The sequence below is a fragment of the Harpia harpyja genome, chromosome 1 (assembly GCF_026419915.1).
Source record: "Harpia harpyja isolate bHarHar1 chromosome 1, bHarHar1 primary haplotype, whole genome shotgun sequence".
Classification (NCBI taxonomy): Eukaryota; Metazoa; Chordata; class Aves; order Accipitriformes; family Accipitridae; genus Harpia; species Harpia harpyja.
The window spans coordinates 78,196,118-78,217,483 of NC_068940.1; the positions used below are offsets into that span (position 1 = coordinate 78,196,118).

At 39.5% G+C, this 21,366-nt stretch overlaps 1 protein-coding gene across 5 annotated transcripts in view; it reads left to right on the top strand.

Annotated features, from left to right (window-relative positions):
• The first annotated feature begins 1,319 nt into the window (after nt 1-1,319).
• VWDE (von Willebrand factor D and EGF domains) overlaps nt 1,320-21,366 on the top strand; it is a 42,555-nt gene continuing 22,508 nt past the window's right edge. For 3 of the 5 annotated variants that reach the window (XM_052801227.1, XM_052801246.1, XM_052801226.1), the window contains exons 1-11: nt 1,320-1,585; nt 6,584-6,768; nt 9,640-9,871; nt 11,909-11,974; nt 12,689-12,948; nt 14,422-14,511; nt 15,863-16,007; nt 16,695-16,909; nt 17,235-17,308; nt 19,347-19,620; nt 21,035-21,243. In XM_052801227.1, coding sequence (XP_052657187.1) covers nt 1,498-1,585; nt 6,584-6,768; nt 9,640-9,871; nt 11,909-11,974; nt 12,689-12,948; nt 14,422-14,511; nt 15,863-16,007; nt 16,695-16,909; nt 17,235-17,308; nt 19,347-19,620; nt 21,035-21,243 — 1,838 coding nt within the window. In that variant the 5' untranslated portion in view covers nt 1,320-1,497. Of the gene's footprint in view, nt 1,586-6,583; nt 6,769-8,407; nt 9,056-9,639; nt 9,872-11,908; nt 11,975-12,688; nt 12,949-14,421; nt 14,512-15,862; nt 16,008-16,694; nt 16,910-17,234; nt 17,309-19,346; nt 19,621-21,034; nt 21,244-21,366 lie in introns of those variants that run through there. The other 2 variants (XM_052801237.1, XM_052801255.1) reach the window with 2 other exon arrangements.

The following is a 21,366-nucleotide window of genomic DNA, read 5'->3' on the forward strand; positions in this document are numbered from 1 at the left end:
CTCTCTTTCTAGGTCCTTATTTTGTAACTTGTTTTGTAAAATACCTCTTTCTTTCCTTTTGTCTTCTTTACAAACACGCAGTTTGGGAAAAAAATAAAAATAAAACCCAAACTAATTTCAGTTGTATGCAGCATTTCAGGACAAAAGTTTATCAGGTCCGGTAACAAATAACCCAGATAGTTGACTAAACAATTAAGACAACTCATTGTTAAAATTTCCCTGAATGCTTAGGAGAAAAGTATCTGCCTCAGAGAACTGACAGGAATCCAAGACTCTGAATTCAACTCTTAGGCTGTGCCAGCGATTCCTTTTAAAAACTCGCTGCTGTCATGGAGCTGAACCGCTGCTTGCAATGAAGAGGGTCAGGGTGTGTGAGCAAAAGAGGACTGAGTTACCCACACAACGCTGCTGTGTCTCTGCCTCGACTCCAAGCCCTGATAACGTCCTTCTACAGGGAAACCTGCTCTGCAAAGAGCCACCCAGCTCAGTACCTCCTGGAAGCAGTCCTCACTGAACGTTTTATGCTTGCAGATGTTCAGTGGATGGCAGTAAGCTGCGTTTTAGAGTCAGCAACATTTATTTGTTTGATTTAGGTCTACATATCCTACAGAGAATGTGAAACATTTCTGTGGACTGCTGTTACACCCTGGTGTGTGCAAAGTAGTTCAGTGCCTGCACAACCTCAGGCCTACAAAGAAAAATACCAGCATTACCAAATCTTAAATGCTGAGATTTGTCCTCTGCCAGCCATTTCTGAAGAGGAGCATGTCCCAGCAAGCCTTGAAACTTGGGTGCTTGAAACTGTTAAATATTTGCTAAACTCATTCTGCATTAATGGTATCAAACACAGCAGGTTGCAATTACTGCTAAAGCAGAAGTATAAAACACTCTTGGGTGATCTAAGGAAACGGCCAAAGGATTCACAGCAAACCATTTGAAACTGGCTCTTTTTCAGCATTTTACTGCATATTAGAAAATAAATGCGACTAGGGGTCAGAGGACCGTAGGACGTTGCTCCTTCATGACGTCGACCAGCTTTGGGTCTCTCCGGGATCCAGAAAAGGATCTTCACAAAGCCCCCGACAAGAATCACTGCGTGTTTCAGTTGTTTTCTTGCTGAAAATCTCCCCCACGGAGCACCCGCCCAGAGGATGCCCTGGCGCACATAGGAACCGCTGCCGCCCAGGGCCCACGCCCCCCGCGCCGTGCCCGAACGCAAGCCGTAGCCGCCCGCCACCGCCCAAGCGCCGGGAGCGGACACCCCCACCGCGACCCCCGGCGGGGCCGAGCCGAAGCCGGCAGGGAGGCGGGCAGAGGGCCGGGCCCCGCCGCGGACCCCCCGAGGGAGGGGCTGCACTAAGGCGCGGGGTGGCCGCACGGAGCCGCCAGAAGAGCGCGGAGGCGCCGCCCGGCCCGGGAGCACGGCGGCGGGGCGAGCGGGGCGGCGGAGGGGAGCCGAGCCGAGCCGGGCGGCCGGTCGGTCGGCGCGGCGGGGCCATGCCGGGGGCCGCCCCCGCAGCCCGCCGCCTCTGGCTCTGCGCGGCCGTGCTGGGGTGCCTGGCGGCGGCGAGGCCCCGCCGGCGAGGTAAGCGGGGCCGGGCCGGGCACCGAGAACGGGCGAGCGGCTGCAGGCGGGGGCATCGCCGCCAGCAGGTGAACGGGAGGGTGCCGAGGCGGGCGGCTGCTGCGGGCGGCCTAGCGCAGAGAGGGCAGCGCTTGCCCCCGGCCCCTTGGCGGGGAGCGTTCTCCTCCCGTCCCAGGGAGCGGCTCGGGTCAGGCCCTTCCCCCGTGCCCGCACATCGCTTGTTTTTCAACCGGATAGCTGCATCTAACTAGTTTGGCTGGAAGAGGCTTAACTTTATGAACTGACAGAACAGGAATTGTCGTTGTCACAGCGCACCTGCAGGGAAAACCTACCCAGTGAAAATCGAGGACCCACTCTCTCTTCCTTGCTCTCTTCTCCCTGTGTGCTGGAGCACATGCGGTGCGTTGGCACACTCTGCCCTGGGACCGCTGAAAAATGCTTTGCAAAACCTGTGCAAAACCCGTATCTGTATTGTTTCAAATTTCTGAGAGAAAGTCAGCATAAAGAGTAGATACAATTGCATATTATATTGAGAACTACTAGGAAATGCTCTATAAGCATATATTTTACATTTTTTAAAGGTTATGCAACTATTTACAACGTTTACAAAGCACCCCTTAGGGTGTGGACAGGAGTGATTGAAAAGTGTTTTAACACCCTTTCAAATAAGGTTATTTATCAAGATGTATTAATGTGTGCGTGTTGATTCTATTTTCTTCATTGTTCTGTGTGTAGGAGCATTCATATTGCTGTTTCATTGCATTGCAATACTGTCATTGCTACAGCGTTTGTGATCATGTTATTTTATATGTCTCATCCAAACAAATGGTATCATTTAGGTAGTTACAGTCATTTTTATATTTTGCTTTAAAAGTGTTACCCTAAATAATTAGTTCAGGATAACTTCTTCCAAAAAGTGAACTTCTTTCTATTTTAGCATTTTGGAAGAGTTTAAATCCACAAATACATCTGAGCACTTTTGTTAAATGCAGTCCTAGTTCTAATTTCTGCCTTGGGATGTTGATATGCTGCATCCTTTGCAGACAATAGATGCAAGAAAAATCACATTGAGGATCAGAGTGGGCACTGACTAATGGCACTATTTGTTTATCTGTAGTCATTTGCCAGACCCTGGCCTTTGGACAGCAGGAGATATAAACTGATAAGCTGTTGGTACCTGAGGAACTGAGTTGCCAGTCCTGCCACTCTGCCCTTGCCTGCCTGTATTCCGCAAGTGGCTCCTTTTCCTGTCTCTGCTCTGGTTTGCGCCCAGCAGTCCTCAGTCCCTGACCGCTCTGTATGCTGGAAATATTATGGACAAATGGAAAATGATCGGCCCCTATCTGCACATGGATTGGAACAGAGATGTGAACAGGGAATTGAACAGTCCCTTCCTTTGTGGAACTCCTTTTCCACCAGAGTGCCTCAGAGGCAGTCATCAGGAGGCACTTAAATATCTCTTTGTGGTAAATGAGCTCCTGTGTTGATTTCAAGAACCAGTTTGACTTTTGGTTAAAGTGTGGTGTTCAGAGTACCGATTACCTGACCCAGTCATGGTACAAACTCCAATGTGTTGGCAGAGATTTTGTCTATATCTCTCCCAAAAGGTTCATCCACCGGCACAGTGCTATCCTGGTGTTTAAGATGTTGCAAAAGTTGAATTCTTTTCCGGCTTAGGGTCACATTTCTCAGTATCTGGCAGGACCAAGTAGCTCTGGGGTGGATCCAGGAAAAGCTCACTGTATTAACCCTGAAGACAGTCAGGAAAAAGCAAATATGGAATCAAATTCTTCCTGGCATGCAGAGACCTCAGTTAAAGAACAGTAGAGAGCCATATACAATGTAGAGGGTGTTTGTGGAAACAAGCACAGAGTAAGAGAAGTAAACTCAAATTCTAGGGAAACAGCTGCATATTTTCCCGTGATGGATTGCTTTTTCAGCAGACAGTATGTAGTATCTGGACCTCCAAACAAAATGTGAGAGTTTGACTTTCTAGAAATCAGTCTCCCCTCACAGCCTATGGCATGTGTCTCCGCTAGGTTAAGTTAAACCAATGGTGCACAATCTACAAAGGAGGCTGAACTTCCTGGTCTTAATTCTCAAGTATTCATTTATGTATTTTATAATTAGAATTTCATCATTCTAAAGCAAGTATTTAAAGTTATTAAATCACTAATACATTTAAAGGTCCAAAAAGAAATAATTAAAAAGAATATTTCCATATATATGGAAAGATTTCCATCAAGAATAATCATGCTTAAATGATAAATTCTGTTAAAACTAACATGAGTTTTCCATTTTGTGTTAGAGATTTTGGATGAAGTCAACAGTAGCACATACAGCTTCCCATGCTTTAATGTGCCTCCCATACTAGGCAGAGCTGGTAGGTAAACGTGGCCTGTAGGTAGCACTTTCAAGTTACCAGGCCCTGTTTTCAGTTCCTTATTTTTTTGCCAGCCTTGACTCATTGGGCTGAAAATTGCTGGATGTTAGACACAGGCAAAGCTTTTCTGGAGCATTACAGCAAAATCAGTATTCATCATTCTGAGAATGAATTTTGAAAGAATGCTTCTATCAAAATTACTCTTTTTAATACATCCTGAATAAGGAAATCACGATTTCAGTGGAAAATTTGGCCAACTCCCCTCTTAAATGCCTGTGATTTGAGCAGATCTGGTCTGCAGGGATAACTTTTTAACAGAGAACACAACATTCATTTCTTGTGTATGTGTCCATAAATATGATAGTTTTATTTGTTTCTGCTGTTGCTAGAGTTAGACAGCACATCAGTTACACTCAGATGTGTAATAAAATATTTTAATTTGTATTATTGATGATGGCAGTTATTTTCAGTTGTTTTGCAGAATGGGTAAGGAAAAGAAAAGAAAGAAAAAAAAAATCAACCAGTGTTACACACAATATGAGATTTCCAAGCAATAACTATGGAAATATTAGCATACTTCTAAAAAGAAAGAAAGAACACACAAAGAGCTGGGTGACATTTTAAAGTGATGTGCATAATAAGAAGAAACGTATAATTTGATCTTTAGTGGAATTTACAAGTGAGTACAGTCAGCTGTTTTAAAGATCTATCAAACGATGATCTAATTAAACTGTGGAGGAAAAGAAAATAAAGACTTGTCTCATGTCTAGCTTGATTTATTAATGGAAAAGGTAACAGATACTAATTGTTTCAGGAGTGATTCAGTTACAGGAAAGAAAACTAATGAGGGTGCTATATGAAAGGAAGAATTCCAATAAAAAATAGAAGACAGGAAGAAATTTTCACCATGGTTCATAAACTGCTTGTGCTGTAGCTTGCTTGGAAAACATTTCAATAACACACACGACTGACCTGTGATTTTTCAAGGGCTTTTCTTCAGATTCCAATGAAGGATAAATTCTCAATAAGGTCAGCTTGTATGGACACGAATAGCCTACAGGCTACTACAAGCAACTCAGAAGCACAGTGGTGGCACAGTCAATCACATTGACTTCATCTGCCCTTAGAGGATAGAAGATAAAGCTATTGTTACCTGCCTGGGTAGCCTAAAGCCATATCAGATTAAATCTTCAGGTTTTGAAAGACTATAGGATTCTCATACTGTGCTTGAAAGAGATGAAGTCTGTTCTTTCACTGGGGCATCTTCTCCATTTAAAGGAGGGGAGTTACCTGATTTTGAAACTGTTTTATAATTGTTGTTATCTGGACAATGGCATGAAAAATGTGGAAGATAGTGTATTATTGCATGATTTGAACCAAAATATGTTTGTAATCAGTGACACAATTACACCATGCAAAATATGGGACAAAACCAGAAAAACCTGGGAGTGAAAACTGAAAATTGGAGTATTAATATTCAAAATGTAAGATCATAGAGCTTTGCAGATAGCTGCATTTTTTTAATTCATTAGTAGCATAGTAGAGGCAAGAATTAACTGTGTCATGCAATATAATCTGAAATTACATTCACAGTCAGCATCAGTCAGTATCCATTTTTAAAAGCAAGATAAATAGATAGATATATTTTAAATCTTATTTATTTATAAACATTATCTGATTTTATTTTCCCCTACTTTCACTTCCCAAGCACATTCTTGAGCAAGAATGGCCATTCAGTACCTTGTATGCAAATATGCCATTAGCGAGAACTTTTACTGTCACTGTCTTTGACAGGATTCAACTCAGCTGCCGGATCAGACTCAGAAATTCTGAGATTCTGCTTGATTTCTGAATGAGTCTGGATTTTAAAAGACTGTCGTAAAGCCTTCTTCAGATTCTGATCCTTCATTTTACCTATCAGCAATTTTGAGATTTTTTTTGAGGCCACAAGGTCACTTACTTAGATGTCCCAAAATATGTTTGTCAGTTGTCTTTATTAAAATTTAGCATGTCAGTCAGTCATGCAAATTGACTTAAAATGTATATCTAAGTATCTACCCATTTCCATACACACTTGCTATGATCGGCGTGTATACATGCAAACTGTATGCAACTACCTCTCATCCATTTGAAGGAACTCTTCATTTCATGCATATGAACCCTGTAAAGTGGTAGCCTATTTACAAAAGACATAATCCTTACTCCTCTTGAGGTAAGATTTTGATCCTCTCGTATATCTGACACCCCATTTTTATTCAGGTTGTTAGGTTTCATAAACATCAGTGGAACTAAAAAGTCAAAATCCAGAGAGAAAGTATAAACATAGTCCTTTCCACAGTTTTTACATCTAGGGTAAATACCTAATGTGGTTATTAATTTACATTTATTGTCCACTTAAAGAAGGGAAGGTTACCACATGATGAATTCTATTAAATTTTAGAGTGCTAACATACCTATTTGTTGTTGTTACTAAGACTTCAATATGTTTTTCAGTAAAAGTAGCTTCACATCATATTGTGATATATCCATATTTTCCTGTTAAAAATACTTACCGTCTTTTCTAACATACTTATTAGGCATTCCATCTTGATACTCGAAATACTCTTGCTCCACAGTTCTTGAATGCTCTCCTGGTGGACATCAGATCCTGCAGAGCCCTTACCGAAGCATTGATTTTGATTCATCCCACCTCCAGCAATCAGCTATTCAGGATTTAATATGTGACCATTCCCTAACACCAGGATGGTATCGCTTTATGATTTTTGACAAGCCTGCTGAGATGCCGACCAAGTGCGTGGAGGTATGTTACAACTCATTTGATTATGAGAAATACATATTTTTTCTTAAGAATGTTTCGGTAGGAGGTGTAAAAAAAGAATATGGTTATGGAGACTGATGTGGAGGAGTACAGAGTACCTATTCTCTCTAAATACTTGAGTATATTAAAATGCGTTAACTGGACAATTAGGTCTTAAGTGTTGAAAATTTTACAGTGAATGGGCAATAGCAGAGGATGATAAATTACATCCCTTTTGGAGCACTCAAAAACTGTCATTTGTAGTCACTGCTAAAGAAGATTTTCTCAGTGGCAGCATAGCAGGGATATCATGTTGTAAAGCTGCAACTGTGTGATGGTCAGTCTGTTAGGAAGGCCATGTGAAAGCCGTATAAAGACTTGGAGCCACATGAATCCAGTAATTGTGGAGCTTTTAAAGTGAGCATATTAGAGAGAAGAGATTACTCCTAAAATGACTTGAACTAACAGAGCTAACTGAAGATTAGTTGCCTTGTCATCTGCAAGTCCCCTAAGACTCAAGAATTACGTGGAATATTTAATACTTGAGACTTGTAATGCTTTATTTTGGAACATAACAACATCTCTGTAATTGTTATATTCTAAGGCGGTATATCTTTTTAGTTTCCCACTTTAACACATTTCCTTGTTTAAAAAAAATAGAAATGTCATTAGAATATTTTACCCGTGATTTTTCTAATGAATTGAAATTGCCTGGTCACAGTCTCTTAAAAAAAAAAAAAAAAGAAAAGAAAAGCCCAACAATGAAACACTTTTAAAGGAATACAAAACAGTTAAAACATACTAATAAAATTAAATTGAGTTTATAGCGGGCCGTCTTATTTTATTTATTTATTTATTTAAGTTTAGTTTTTATTAATTTTTTACAGCAGTATAAAGCCACTGAAGTACCTTTAATGTGCAGGTGACTCAAGGACTCAGAAAGCTGTGTTGCAGAGGCTACTGTTATCCAGGCTTTCATACTGCAAAAAACTAGCAAAAAGTGTGATTCCTGAAGAACTTCCTTTCAGTTAGATTTAATACAAACAAATTAATTAACTAGTAGTATTTTTGCAGAATGGATACTTTCTATGCAAAGAACCAGCATGATAAACCAGGTGAAAAAACAATGTGTTTTTCAGAACAGAGGTTAGGCTAGCAAGATACCTGCTCAGATCATCTAGGAAAGTTTTAGAAATCTGACCGAAGTTCTCAGTGCTTAGTAAGTATTTGGTAAAAGTAGGCTACCATCCTAATACAGAGGAGTCCAGATGATTACAGTTGGAAAGAGATTGATTCAAAACCTATTCAGCAAATGAAATTTATGCATTGACATCTGCTTCTTTGCATCTGTTGACAGAAACAAGACATTTATTTTGAAATCTCAAAACATTAAAACCAAACTAAAATGGATGTCTTGTTTGGGAAGCTTCCTTCTTTCTTTCCCTTTAGGAGAACTTTTATTATAGCTATATTTAATCCTTGTCAAAGATTCAGACTCTGTTAAACAATCCATCCCATTAATTCTGTCTGTCTGATGGATTGATGGTGGGCTCAGATATTCTAGATTAAGAAAGAAAAGTGTACTTTTGAGATGAGTAATTGCTTAATGAGTCTGCAGTAGTCTTTAGACCAAGAGGTCTAAAGACAAGATGATCTGAGACCTTGTTTCACTATCAGGTCAAAGAAAGGAATACTTGATACAATGTATGAAGGAGGAGAGGTTCTCAAAATCTCACAATTTCAGATTATAGTTTTCATGTAAATATTTTCCAAATTCTGACTTTAACACACTGTGTCCTTCTAGGTGTTTCTCCTCAGTTTGCCTTCTGCAGCACATGAAAGACAGGAGTTGATCTCTAACTCATTCTGGTAACCCAAGAACCAGATTCCTTCTTTGTCTCCTTTTCTCAGGATTCATTTTTCTGTATTCCCCTGGTAAACTCTGCTGTATGCTAAATCAGACTTAGGCTTCAGTTACCATGATTGGTGCTACTGTTAAGTTGTGACCTGCGTGGCAGCTTCCTTGGCCTGAAGACCTCACGTAGCCACAGTGGTGAGGGGTGAAGGAGACTATTCCACAGCGCACTTCTCAATCCGTGAGGAAAAGCACTGAACAAGGCTTTTGCTTGCAAGGGAGGGAACAAGAGCCCTCTTAAATCACCTGTTGAACCAGCATCTGAACCACAGACCTTGTGAAGCCCACTGCTTTGTAAACGCCAAAGGATTTAGGGTTGCTACAAACTCACTGTGGTTGTTACGGGCGGTGCTACAAGCATATGTATTTCTAAAAGTGGGGAATTGAAAGACAGACAGGGCTTATCGGGTGTCTTGCATTTTTGGCTAGGGCTGCAAGTCAGTAACCTTGCATCAGCTGGCCACATCTCTTAGAAGTCCAGGAGGTTAGCTGAGCCTTCAGTCCATGGCAAAGGGCAGATAAAATGTGTCAGCTTTAGCACCTTTAGTTGATACTCAGTGTAAGTATGTTCTGCCCTGTATTTGCTGTGCTCTGATAGCATTCACACAGTCAGTTACTGAAGGTTAATGGATGTAGTGTAACTCACTAAGCCATAACACAACTGTTAGCTTTTTCGGGCAAAACACTCAGGTGTGACTCCCAGTTAAGTTCTTCAGGCTTTAAATTATAGCCTGTCTTTGGAAACACAAATTCATCAGACTCAAGGACTTGAGTCTCTTTTGTGTGGATTTGTATTCAACCTTGAGGAGGAAAATAAGCAAGCCCTCAATTATACTGTCTAAAGTTTGCTAAAAGCTCATGCAGGAAATTAATTGAATACATATGTGCCTCTCATTAAAGCACAGCAACAGTTTGATATAGCATTAACCATTTTCTGATGTTTTTCTCTGGTGCTGAAGATGAATCACTGTGGTACTCAAGCCCCTGTCTGGTTGTCTCTGAGGGAGTCAGAATCCATGCCTGGACCCGGTGAGATCAAACAGTTAACGGCTTGTGCTACATGGCAGTTTTTCTTCAGCACTTCAAAAGACTGCTGTCTTTTCCGAATCCCTGTCAGTGTGAGGAACTGTGGAAATTTCTTTGTTTACTTACTGCAGCCCACCCAAGGATGCATGGGGTATTGTGCAGAAGGTGAGAAAATGCATGCTCTAACTCAGCTAAGTGTGTTTATGAGTAAGTGTGTTTCTCTGATATTGGGCTGAGAGGAAATGTCTGGAAATACTTATACATGCTAAAATTTCTTGCAATCCTTACTTTTAATATTGATACTATAGAAAAATGATTTGGTATGGTAAGGTGGGTTCACACTACCCCTTTTTAACTTACATTTAGCACTCCAGTGTTGTTCAAAGCCCAGAAACTTAAGAATTGAAATCTTCCATATAATATAAGACACATCGAGAAGTCAAAACTCAGAGTACCTGCATTGGCACTCATACTCTGCAAATACCCATTACTGAATATACGTAAAGTTATGTATCAGAGTAAATTTTGTTTAAGAACTTGACCAAACTGTATTTTTATCAATTATTGTTTAGCATCATCAGGAATCTTTTTCTTACTGTAAATCTTTTATCATCTTTCTGGAGAGTATACACATTGTTGCTAGAAGAAAATTCAACACAGAAATGCTCTACTGATAAGTAGTACTTTATTAGTACTATGAGAAAGAGCTGAAGTGGAGTCCTTTTGCAATGCCCTGCATTGTCTTGGACCCTTGTGCTGCAAAAGTGCGTTGGTGTTCACAGCGCAAAACTTCAGTATTTAATTATTCATGCCAGATGTTTTAGATAACTTAAGGAAAGCATGGTTAAATCCTTACAGTTATAAATACTGTGAAATAGTGACAAATTAGTGTAGTCGGAAATTCTTCTTAGCTTGTATAACACACTGTTGTGAAAATACTAGCAGTATTTTTATGCATCATATACTGTATTGCTCTAAATCATATCCTCTAGTACTGACTGCCTTCAAAAGTTTAATAGCAGGCTATCAGTGGGTTTTCTGGTGCTGTATTGGCCCATCACTATACCTTTAGGTCCAATTGTTAAGGCATTATCCAAGGGTTTATTGACAGAAGAAAAATACCAAAAATGGGACATATCAGCATGCAAGTGACTGAAGCAGTGAAGAACTCCTGCACTATAGAACTTTGCATTTACTTCGGATGATGGCTTATGAAGAGGAAAGAGGATATAAAAACCATAGGCAGCCAGCTAGCAAATTTTTACTGCCTCAAAACAAAGTAGGCAAGAAACATAACTCTGGTTTGGCGCCACTGAATACTGTAAATCTGAAACACATTTTGAGTTTAAAAGCCCTATTTTAAGATGATGTTTTCATTCGAAGTGTATTGTACTCTTGTGCTGCTTTTTGTATCTAGGTTACCATGTGTACTGTGTTTTCTCTTTAACACTTGATAGCTGTAAACACTTGATGCAAATTTTCAAATAGTCTCTTTTCTACATGCTGAGGAAGTCAAATGTATCACTGAAATGTGGAACATCAAAATCTGCTCTTCATTCTTTTTGCTGAATGGGGTTTTCAATGTTGCTGCTGTCCTTTTGACTTAGTTTGAGTGGAGTGACTAACGTCTTTTTACTCCTGTTACAAATGCACTGGTATTTTCATGTTTAAACAAAGTTCCACTTTTTTTTTTTTTTATAATGATATTCAAAGTACCAAACAATAGCAATGCACAAGCACTTTTTCTTAGGCCCCTGTAGGAAAGATGATTTTTTTTCAAAGCAGGTCTGCACTGAATTTGGCTGTCCAGGGTTACAGTTAATGAATAAGCATTCAGATGTGGATTTGGGGAGACAAAATAAATATTCAAGAGAATAGTTTAATTCCTTTTTATTCACAAAGAACCCCTATAAGTATTGGCTGGGTACATCTGCAGTAAAATATATAGAGGTGGTAGAATGTTCTGTATCCTTCCTCTTAGGTATAGCTAATCTACTTGTGATTTCCAACACAAGGCTTTGTACTGAGTGGTACCATAATTGTATATGGATTGGATTACAAGACTGCTTCTGTTCTGCTAATTTACACTTCCATTAGTGTCTTGTGATATTTGGTGTATTTTTAACATAGGGCATTAATTTAAAAGCATTGGTGTGGATACTCTGTATGTATGTGAATATACAATTTAAGAACAACCTGTAGTTCTTTCAGATGCAAGGCCACAGACCTGTGATCCTGAGGGAATGGAAGTTCAAGGCGTCTGTAGCAGTGAGTATTTTGTTTTGATTTTCAAGTTCTTCTCTGCATCTATGACCCAATAATGTCAACATTTAGTCATATTCTGTCTTGAATAAAAACATGTTCATGTTATCAACAGTATTGCTCGGTCTGTTGCAAAATGAGCAGTTTGGAGGTGATTTCAGACCTTGGATTACAAAAGTACTTTCTCGGCATAATGTTCAGAATAAGTACCAAAATATTAAAAAGTAATTTTAATAATGCAGATTTATAGATACTTTGATTCTTTGGAAGTCAAATATAAGATGAATCTACAAATCATACTGTTGCTTATTGTTCCTTTTTTTTCTTTTTTCTCTTCCCCCCCCCCCCCCCCTTTCTTCATAAGTAGAGAAAATATTCTTCTGTCAGGCAGATTCCCTTGCATGTTGCTCTCTCCTGTGTGGTAAAATAATTAATTGTATTTTATTCCCTTGATTTTGTTGGTGGTTTTTTTTCCCCTCTTCAGCACCTTCCTATAGGCTAGAATATAACCAGAGGCTGATAAAGAATTTTTTGTCCTTCTAATAATTCATAAAAGGAACATACACATTTTCTCTGATTCTCTAAGCAATTACGTAATGTTTCCACATATGAAAAAAATAGTATTAGTGTATTAATTGGCAAAATACATGTAAATGTCATTTCATCCGATACTGTTTTTGCACAGAATAAAAAGCACAAACCACACTTCTGTTTGACTAGGTAACCTGGCTCCTTCATCATCTCCATCTGTGTCACCACTGCTACCAGCCATTCCTGAAGTTGTAGCGGAGCTGATCGAAGGCAGCATTTACCTAAGGTGTACCTTTGGCGTTCCTTTTGCAAACAGCTCAGTCGGATTCATTGTCACTTGGTCAAGACTTTCTCCTGAAGGTATCAAAGAAGAACTGAAACATGAAACTGCAGTTCATACGTTCTCACTTCTAGAACTAGATGGGATAAACGTCAGACTTGGAGACAGAGTATGTTAAAACATAATCTCTTTGTATCTTTGTAAATATGGCTCAGTAGACATAAACAGTTGTTAGAAACAGAGTTCCAGCACGCTGCTGTATAATTTTTCTTGGCAGAAGCATGCTGCCTCTCGTTGTTGTTTACACTAACAGTGCCCATATGAATGTGGAAATACCACAGAATATATCACTAATTCACTGCCGTTAAGGTTTTGAGACTGTCTCAGTACAGTATAGTGTGCCTCCAGGAGATAAATGTTTATTCAAGTTGCATCTTCTTCACCCTCTACCATGATTCTGTTTGATACTGTAAATGAAGAGGATTTTTGGGTGCAGCTGCAGCTAAGTGGGAGGCTGTAAGAGCCACAGGTTGTGAGAAGCTGTGTTGTTGATTCATTAGACAGATTTCTTTTCTCTGAATCAGTAATGAGCTGCTGCTTGATGGTTTTGTCTCTAGGATCGGATTTAAATGGTTTAATCTCTGCCATCAAAAGCAGTGGGAGTACCTGCATTACCTTCCATGGTAGCAGAATCAAGACCTAGGCTCTCATGGTAACTTTGAGAAGCTTAAGCATTGGAAAGTCAATAAGCTTTCTACCTGTATATACCAAAATACAGGTTAATTTTTCCTGGCCAAAATAAAAACCCAAAAAGCACATGGTTGGTGTGTGTGTGTGCATGTGTGTTCAAGCCAAAGCCAGGCTGCTTGGACAACAATAGCAATTGCTAATCCTCAAAAATCCTGTGGGGACTTTGTGATTAGTTGCGTGACAGTGTTAGCTCAGTGACAGTCAAAAGGAAAGGCACAGTCTCAAACTACCTGCTGCTGCTATGAATCCTGGGTTTTCTCAGGATCTGAAATATTGCACGTGTGGTCAACACATCTAAAAAGGGATACAGCAAAATAAAAGAAAAAATACAAAACCATGGTGTCTAGTAGCATGGAACTGGTTCAGTGGAGGGAAATCACAGTAAGTTCTTCAGCTTGAAAAAGATTGTCCAGGCCCATAACACCAGGAAAAAAGTATAGTAAGAAGAGGAGGAGGAGGAGGGTATGGTTGTTTTGCATAATGTAACATTTCATGGGCACTCAAGAAAATTAAAAGGCAAAAAATGTGAAATGGACAAAAAGAAGTAAACAACATGTAATGAAGTATAGAATGCATTTCCGCAAGATGGGCTCCAGAAGGGATTTGTTAAATCTGTGGAGACTTAGGTGCTTGTTAAACGTGCTGGTTTGTATGTGGCCTTTAGTTCAAGAATTCTGCACCACTGGTAGAGTATGCCAGCAAAAGGTCTTAGGATGCTCGACCTGTTTCTGTGTTTTTCTTAAGCAGCACCACTGGCAATTGGTAACTTCTGGTGCAAACAGAAGACTGGGTGTGATGAATCCATCAAACTGACCCATGATGGCTGGGTTTTGTCTTCATGTGACCACTTCATACCAAAAATGTATTTTATGATGCTGGTTTTGCCCTTCAGGTCTATTGTAGCAGTTCTGCTTTTTTCATGGAGAAGCCGGATATACAAAGCTCTTCTGTTGAGAGCAAGGAATTTTTTGCTGGCATTAAGGTAATTTTGAAAGAAAATAATGTTTTACTTTATTGTACTAGGAATCTTTCTGAGTATTGCTACAGCAGTTGGTCCTCTGAATAGAAGGCACTCAAAATGTATTAGTTGTGAATTAATAGAGCCTGTTGTTGGCTGTAGTGAACTTAAATTTGTCAAAAAGCAGAAAGGTCAAAGTTGTTTCTATGCTGCCCATGTACTCAAGGTGCAGGAAGGCTGAATCGGCAACTCACACATGTAGTGAAAGCCTTGATTTCCAGCAGCTGGAGTAGACTCTGACACTGTATTTGTAAACTAGGAGGGCCACGGCTCAGACCTGAGCTCTGGCACACTGTTGTCCATTATGTTTAACTGCTGCTGCTTTTTCTGACATGATTTTGGCCTATGCCAGTGGGCTCTCCCAGCACATGGCTCGTGGGATAGCCCAGGTCAGGGCCTCTTCCCAGCCGTCCGTGGGGGTAAGGGAAGGGTGAGGCCAACCTGGTCTGGGCTTAGAGAGGGAAGCTGGGACATGAGCCACTTGGTCAGAGGCCAAGCTCCAAACTCATTTTAATTCCTACTATGGCTGTAGCTATAGGGACCCATTTGCTGGCTGGGAATGGGACCCCAGTCCCAGAAAGACATATTGCATGTCATTACATGTTGGGAATAGTCCTGTTGACTTAAGGTTCTGCACTTCATAAAGTTAAGTCTGAGCTTATGTTTCTGCAGGATCAGGGCACAGATTTATCTCATGTAAGTGCAAGTCTGTAGTGCACACTGCGAAGTGTCAATGCATTATTTCTGTTTTCCTGTGAGGCTGTGTTCAGGATTTCACCCAATGTACAACGCTCAGTTGTAGGCCTCTGTTACTGATGTCTCGTTGCATTTTTGATTATGCATCTATGGTGAGCTGTGATGGAGGTTTACGGAGAGGAATCCCAGGAGAAATACGGGGCTTCCAAATTCTTTTGGGATATTGTTGCCTGTAGGTAGCTTCCCCCTCCCTTCCCCCCAGACAATACACCAAACTGTTTGTATTTTAGCTTCCAGAAGTTACCCAGAGAATACATTTTTGTGGTGTTAATGTGGTTTGCCAATTCCTTACCTTTATAGCTAGCCTTTACTCTTGCCTTTACATTATCGTTGCCCCTTATTCCCACCTCTTCAAGACTCTTGCTGCTGTGTCCTCATCTGCTCCCCAGTATGCTGCTGCTGTTCAGACCATCTAAATAAGCCTGATCAAGTGCAGCAGGCCATGCACCATGCCATTCCATCTCTTTAGTTTTTTATACTGTACTCCAAGCTGGTTAGTAAGCAGTGCTGTAGTTTACTCACAAAGCTTGCATTTTAAGTACAATTTCTTCTGTGCTAGATACATACAGAAACATATGATATATCAGAAGATGGGAAGGAATACAGACTGACAATAGAAAGTAGCATTCCTGTTCCTTGTCCTGAGTTTAGCCAGCTTGAAAGTGACTGCAAAATCTCACTAACATTAAATACTGTTGATGAAGGTAAGTAGTATCCTGATCTGTTGCATTTTGTAAGTTTAATGTATTTTTCTAAATATTCCCACTGGTCTCCTTCTTGGAGAAGCTGTTACATTGCAAAATACTTTCTAAAATGTTAAAACAAAATATTCACAGGCTGTATATATAGCTGCTGAAAGTATGGAATAATGTGTCCATAATCCATTACTTGTTGAAGTTAGCATGTGTTTTTGGCAGCTGTGGATATTGGAGCCATATTCTTTAACTTGAATAGACAGAATACCATAATACCTACAAAGTTCGTAATTCAGTTAATTTTGTTGACTTGTTTTGTTGCAAGTATTGTATATGCAGTCGTGAAGTCCTCATTTTTTACTATTCTTACTGTTTTCTGTAGTACTTTCTCAAGCACAAGTCCTGTGAACCCAAGGAGGAGCCTTGCCTATGCAGACAACCATTTTTATGTCACATTAGCAAGCCTATAATGATTTCCATTTGTCTATCAAACTGGAAAATTCAAAACCATTTTCTTGGGTGTGTGTATGAAGATGTAGAGAGGGGGTTGTGCATGACCAAACCCAAGAAAAATGCATAATTATTTTGATTTATGAAAATGTTTGTAAATCATTTATGTATCTATCTTAACAGTAGTATACAAAATGTGACTTATTTAGAGGAAAACTCACTAATGATGTGTTTTCATTAAAACAGGTAAAGAGCAGTTAGGTTTAAACTTGGCTCTTTCTTCTTGTCATGTGGATCTTCTCCAGAAACCCTGCAATAACGGAATCTGTAGTCAAGCTGTAATTTATTTCACTGCTGTGACAGACTTTATGCAGGATGGAGACAGGATTACCAGAATTGCAGTCGAACCTATATCCAGTGAGAATTTCCTGTGGAATGGCTATGTTCCAGAAGGCACACAGGTTGAAAATCTTCATGTTAAGCTCTGTAAACTGGCCAGAAATGTGGCTGATGTTAATGAAGCTTCTATTTCAGTTGTGACTTGCTGACTCACACCAAGATTTTTAAGTGGTCAATTTTCTTTTGTTTTATTTTCATTGAAATGCTGTGTTTTCATTTGAATTAATTTTTTTACATTTTAATACTGATATAACTACTCAGATTGATTAAAAGTATAATATAATATATTTATTAGAATGTAAACTAGTATCATAAGATAAATAATGCATCTGAGTCTGTTTATTTCCTAATCTGACATGGCTCACTATGTGCTTCTTTGTTTTGAAGATTACAGTAAAGGATCTTCCCACTGCCTACTGCTACTCATTTACTGACCCTCATATAATTACATTTGATGGAAGGTAATCACTGGATTGCTGCTCTTAATTTTAAGTGTGTTGGGATTTTCTGTGGGTGTTTTTTGCAGGGTTGTTTTATTTATTTTAAATCTGTGCTGGTGATACCCGTTAGCTGTAGCTTTCTATAACTGCACTTGGTATTTTACATTCTTTCTCAGACAATAAGGATAAATGTGCTTTAGTTAGTAAAAGCTTGCCAGTCATGATGATGTTTATAATATTTGTATTTCTAAATGCAAGTTTTGGGGTTGTGGCAAAAGAGTGAAGCAAATGGACTATTTTCCTTTTTAGAAGAGTATGCCAAGAGAGGAGTGGTTGCTGTACAGTCTGTTGACTATGAAAGATAGAAATGTTATTAAATATGAAGAATGATAAAATGATTGATTAGGCAAAACTTTTAATGCAAAGGTGTTTCCAACCTACAGCATAGTTTCCCTGTTTCTGGGTGTCAGTATCTGAATCCTTGTGAGCATCAAGTTGCTAGAAGCTATCTGCTGTCTGTGTAACATTGTGCTAAGCTCATTAACGGTGTTGAAAGCGACTTATTCACTGCTGCCACTTGCACATCACTAACCTTCTTTCTAAAGTGAAGACAGCTTCCCTGGCCACAGCTGGCATGTTTTTGGTATGCCTCTGTGTTTCAAAGTGTTTCTAATTCATGGAAGGTGTCAGAACAAACACAAGTTCCACACCTGGGACTTTTATATTCTCTGCTCAGCAGAAGCACATTTCTTTAAGTGGCAGGGTGAGAAGAAGAGGATAGGTTGCCTCCAAATAAGGATTTTCAGCCCACTACCCCACTTTTCTTCTGAACTTGATAACAAAAAGGAAAAGACAACTTGTAATTGCTTCTCTGGTAGCTCTGTGACTAGTAATAATAATAATAAAGTTACTGGGGTTCTCCTGAGCTTGCAGTTCCTCCTTCAGTGGAAATTATAGGGATGACTTCACTGGGCATTTTGACCATTGATACATTGTGATCAAGCTTTCTTATGAAGCAATGATTTACTGTGATATGGTCTGGCTGGAAGCATGATGCTGCAGGGAGAGAACTTTCTTTTTAAGGATAAAGTCTGTTGCTACTTTATTTTACAAGTTGAGGAAACAAATAGAAAAGGAACTGTCCTTACTGAATCATGGGTAATCCTGTGCAGTCCCAGTAGGGTAGCCATCTGCAGTTTGTCTGCTGGCCCATTATGCACAAAGCAAATCAGATTCTGCAATTAACTGTCAAATGCCATTTATAGCCAAGAGGCTGTTAAACTTCCAGCAAAAGTTTGAAGTTTTTTCTTCCTCTCCTCTCCTCCCCTCCCCTCCCCTCCCCTTTTCCCTCCCCTTTCCTTTTTTTCCCTTCTCACTGCTGAATCATTAAATTGGCTATTTTAACCTTGCTTCAGGGAACAGATGGCTAATCCTAAGGAAAAATAAAGGAAGTTGCTATTTATGGTTTTCATCTTAAATAATTTTCAGATCTCTGGGAATAAGCACTCCCCATCTTCATCTTAATAAAGCAGACCTTTTTAAAAGCATGTGACTTTCTAAATCATTTTGTCAAGGGTACTTAAGCAGTTTTCAGCAGCTGCCCCCCACATGCACACTGCTGTGCATCTTGTTGCTCTTGCTGCATAGGTGTACTACCATAGGAACACAAAGGTTGAGAAGTGCTCTCCAGTTCTCTGTCATAAGCACTGTTAAAATGTCAAAGAATGGCAGTGGCTTCATGGTTTTGTTTCCATTCACAACCTTTGTCTACATATAATCCAGTCATGATCCTTCTTTTATTCCTTATTTTTCTGCTGTGAAACAGGTTTAATTTTTTCAGTTCAGAGCTGCACAGAGGAAAATATGATGGTGTTTGTTCAGAGCAAGGTTGTGTGTTCGTTTGTGGGCTGTACTGTTTGGTTTTTCTGATGCAGGAAAATGAGTTGCAGTATCAAAGATCACCAAATATCAGAAATCTGTTTTAAGATAAAGTTGCTGATCTGGTGATACAGTTATTTTATAACCGAAGTGATATCACATGCTATTCTTTTGATTCCAGACTCTATGACAATTTTAAAACAGGAACATTTGTTCTCTATAAGAGTACATCTCGAGATTTTGAAGTTCATGTTCGCCAGTGGGACTGTGGAAGTCTTCGCTACCCAGCATCCTGTAACTGTGGCTTTGTTGCCAAAGAAGGAAGTGATATAATTGCATTTGACATGTGCAGTGGTCAGCTACGTCAGTCACAGCCACACTTATCTGTAATAAACAGAGACACAACAGGAAGCAATGTCAGAATCACTGAATCCTACCTGGGAAGAAAAGTAACAGTAAGTAGTAAATAATTGCTTGCGGATGTAATGGTTATCTCAGCAATTATTTTTACCAATTCACACCAACTTCAGAACTAAACCATGTTTTATTTTCTGCAGTTAAGCAATAGCATAATGTTTATTTTACAGCTGTAGTCCTTTGGCCAGTGTTTTGCTTGTAAGTGAAGGATGTTGTCCTGAAAAACAAGGATGTGTCAACATGCATACCTTTCTGGAACCATGTTGTCAATCACAGTGTACAACCCTTGTGTGGAAGGTGCAGTTTTCAGATTCAGATAAGCGCTTATTTAGCTGCCCTGGTGTTCCAGAATGAGATCTCTGTGGGCTCTTTTTCACTCATGCCAGTGTCATATAGGAAGGTTGTGCATGCAGATAATTAAGTATGCCAAATGACATCCACAGAATTAGAAGTGTAGATGGTTTCCCTAGAGAATGTGGCCCTCAGATAAAACATTCATGTTTACTTTTGTAATTTCCTGTAGATTTTCTTTTGTAGATAGAGTTGCTGTAGGACTCCACTGAACTTCAAGTGAAGCAGAATGTGAAAATGAAGACCTCAACTGCTCTTTAATCATCTGTTGGTCTGGAAGGCAAACCATAAAAACAGATACGCCTTTTCAACTTGGGTTTGGCTATCGGTATAAGACTATTTTAAATATTTAACTTTTATCTGAAGCACTTCATCTGAAGACCTCAGATATGAAATATTAAGATGACTAGGCAATAGAGAAATTAAAAGGACACTGAGGAACCAGAAAAATTAAGTCACTTGCTGAGATCTGTACAGCAAGTTAGTAACAGAAACAGCATTTAAACTTGCAGTGGATTTTGTTCTTGAGACTTCTAGTATTTCTTTCAAGAGATTGTAAAGTTGCCTAAAATTAAATAGTAAATATTTGAGGCTATTCTGAGCTATCTAGAACAATGAGGATCAGCTTTGCAGGTAGAAAGTGACTCTATATTAAGCTACTAACACAGGGAATCCTGTAGCTGACAAAAAGCAAGTTGAGAAGGGTGCTGTCAAAGAGTCTATTCATATTACCAGAATCATCCCTTTCCATATGCTAGCATGTGAAGAGTGAGCAGCCTAGCTGATTTTTGATTCTCTGTGGTTTTGCCGTCACTGACCTTCCACAATATGCCTGCTAATGATGGATGAAGTTTATGGACCTGTAGTGCACCATCTAGCTGTCTGCTAAGGTTGAGATGTATAGGGTTTTTATTTACAGGGCTTCACGTGAAGAAGAAATAGTGAAATTTGTCTGATCCAGAATAGTTAGAGCAAGAGTTTAATGGGATGTCTTTATATTCCTGGCCTTTTCCAATTGTTCCTTGCCAACAAGCACACCCGGTTTTATTAGGTAAAATAAAAATCATGTTTCTCATGATGATATCATCAATCTCTTTCTAGGTTTTGTTTTCTTCTGGAGCTTTCGTTCGTGCTGATGTGAATGAATGGGGAATGAGCATAACACTTAGGGCACCCAGTTCAGATTACAGACATACAATGGGACTCTGTGGCACCTTTGATGGAAGTGCAGAGAATGACTATCACACTGCAAGTGGGGTGGAAATCCCAAACCATGCTAATGTTCCTTTTTCTTTTATTAAGGAATGGAGGTAACAAAATACTGTTTCAGTCAAATGTCATCATTTTTGGTTCAGCCTTTCCTTCACACTCTTAAAAACTTGTCAAAATAATAATAATAAAAAATCTTCCTAAGTTTTTAAGTTAATGTTAGA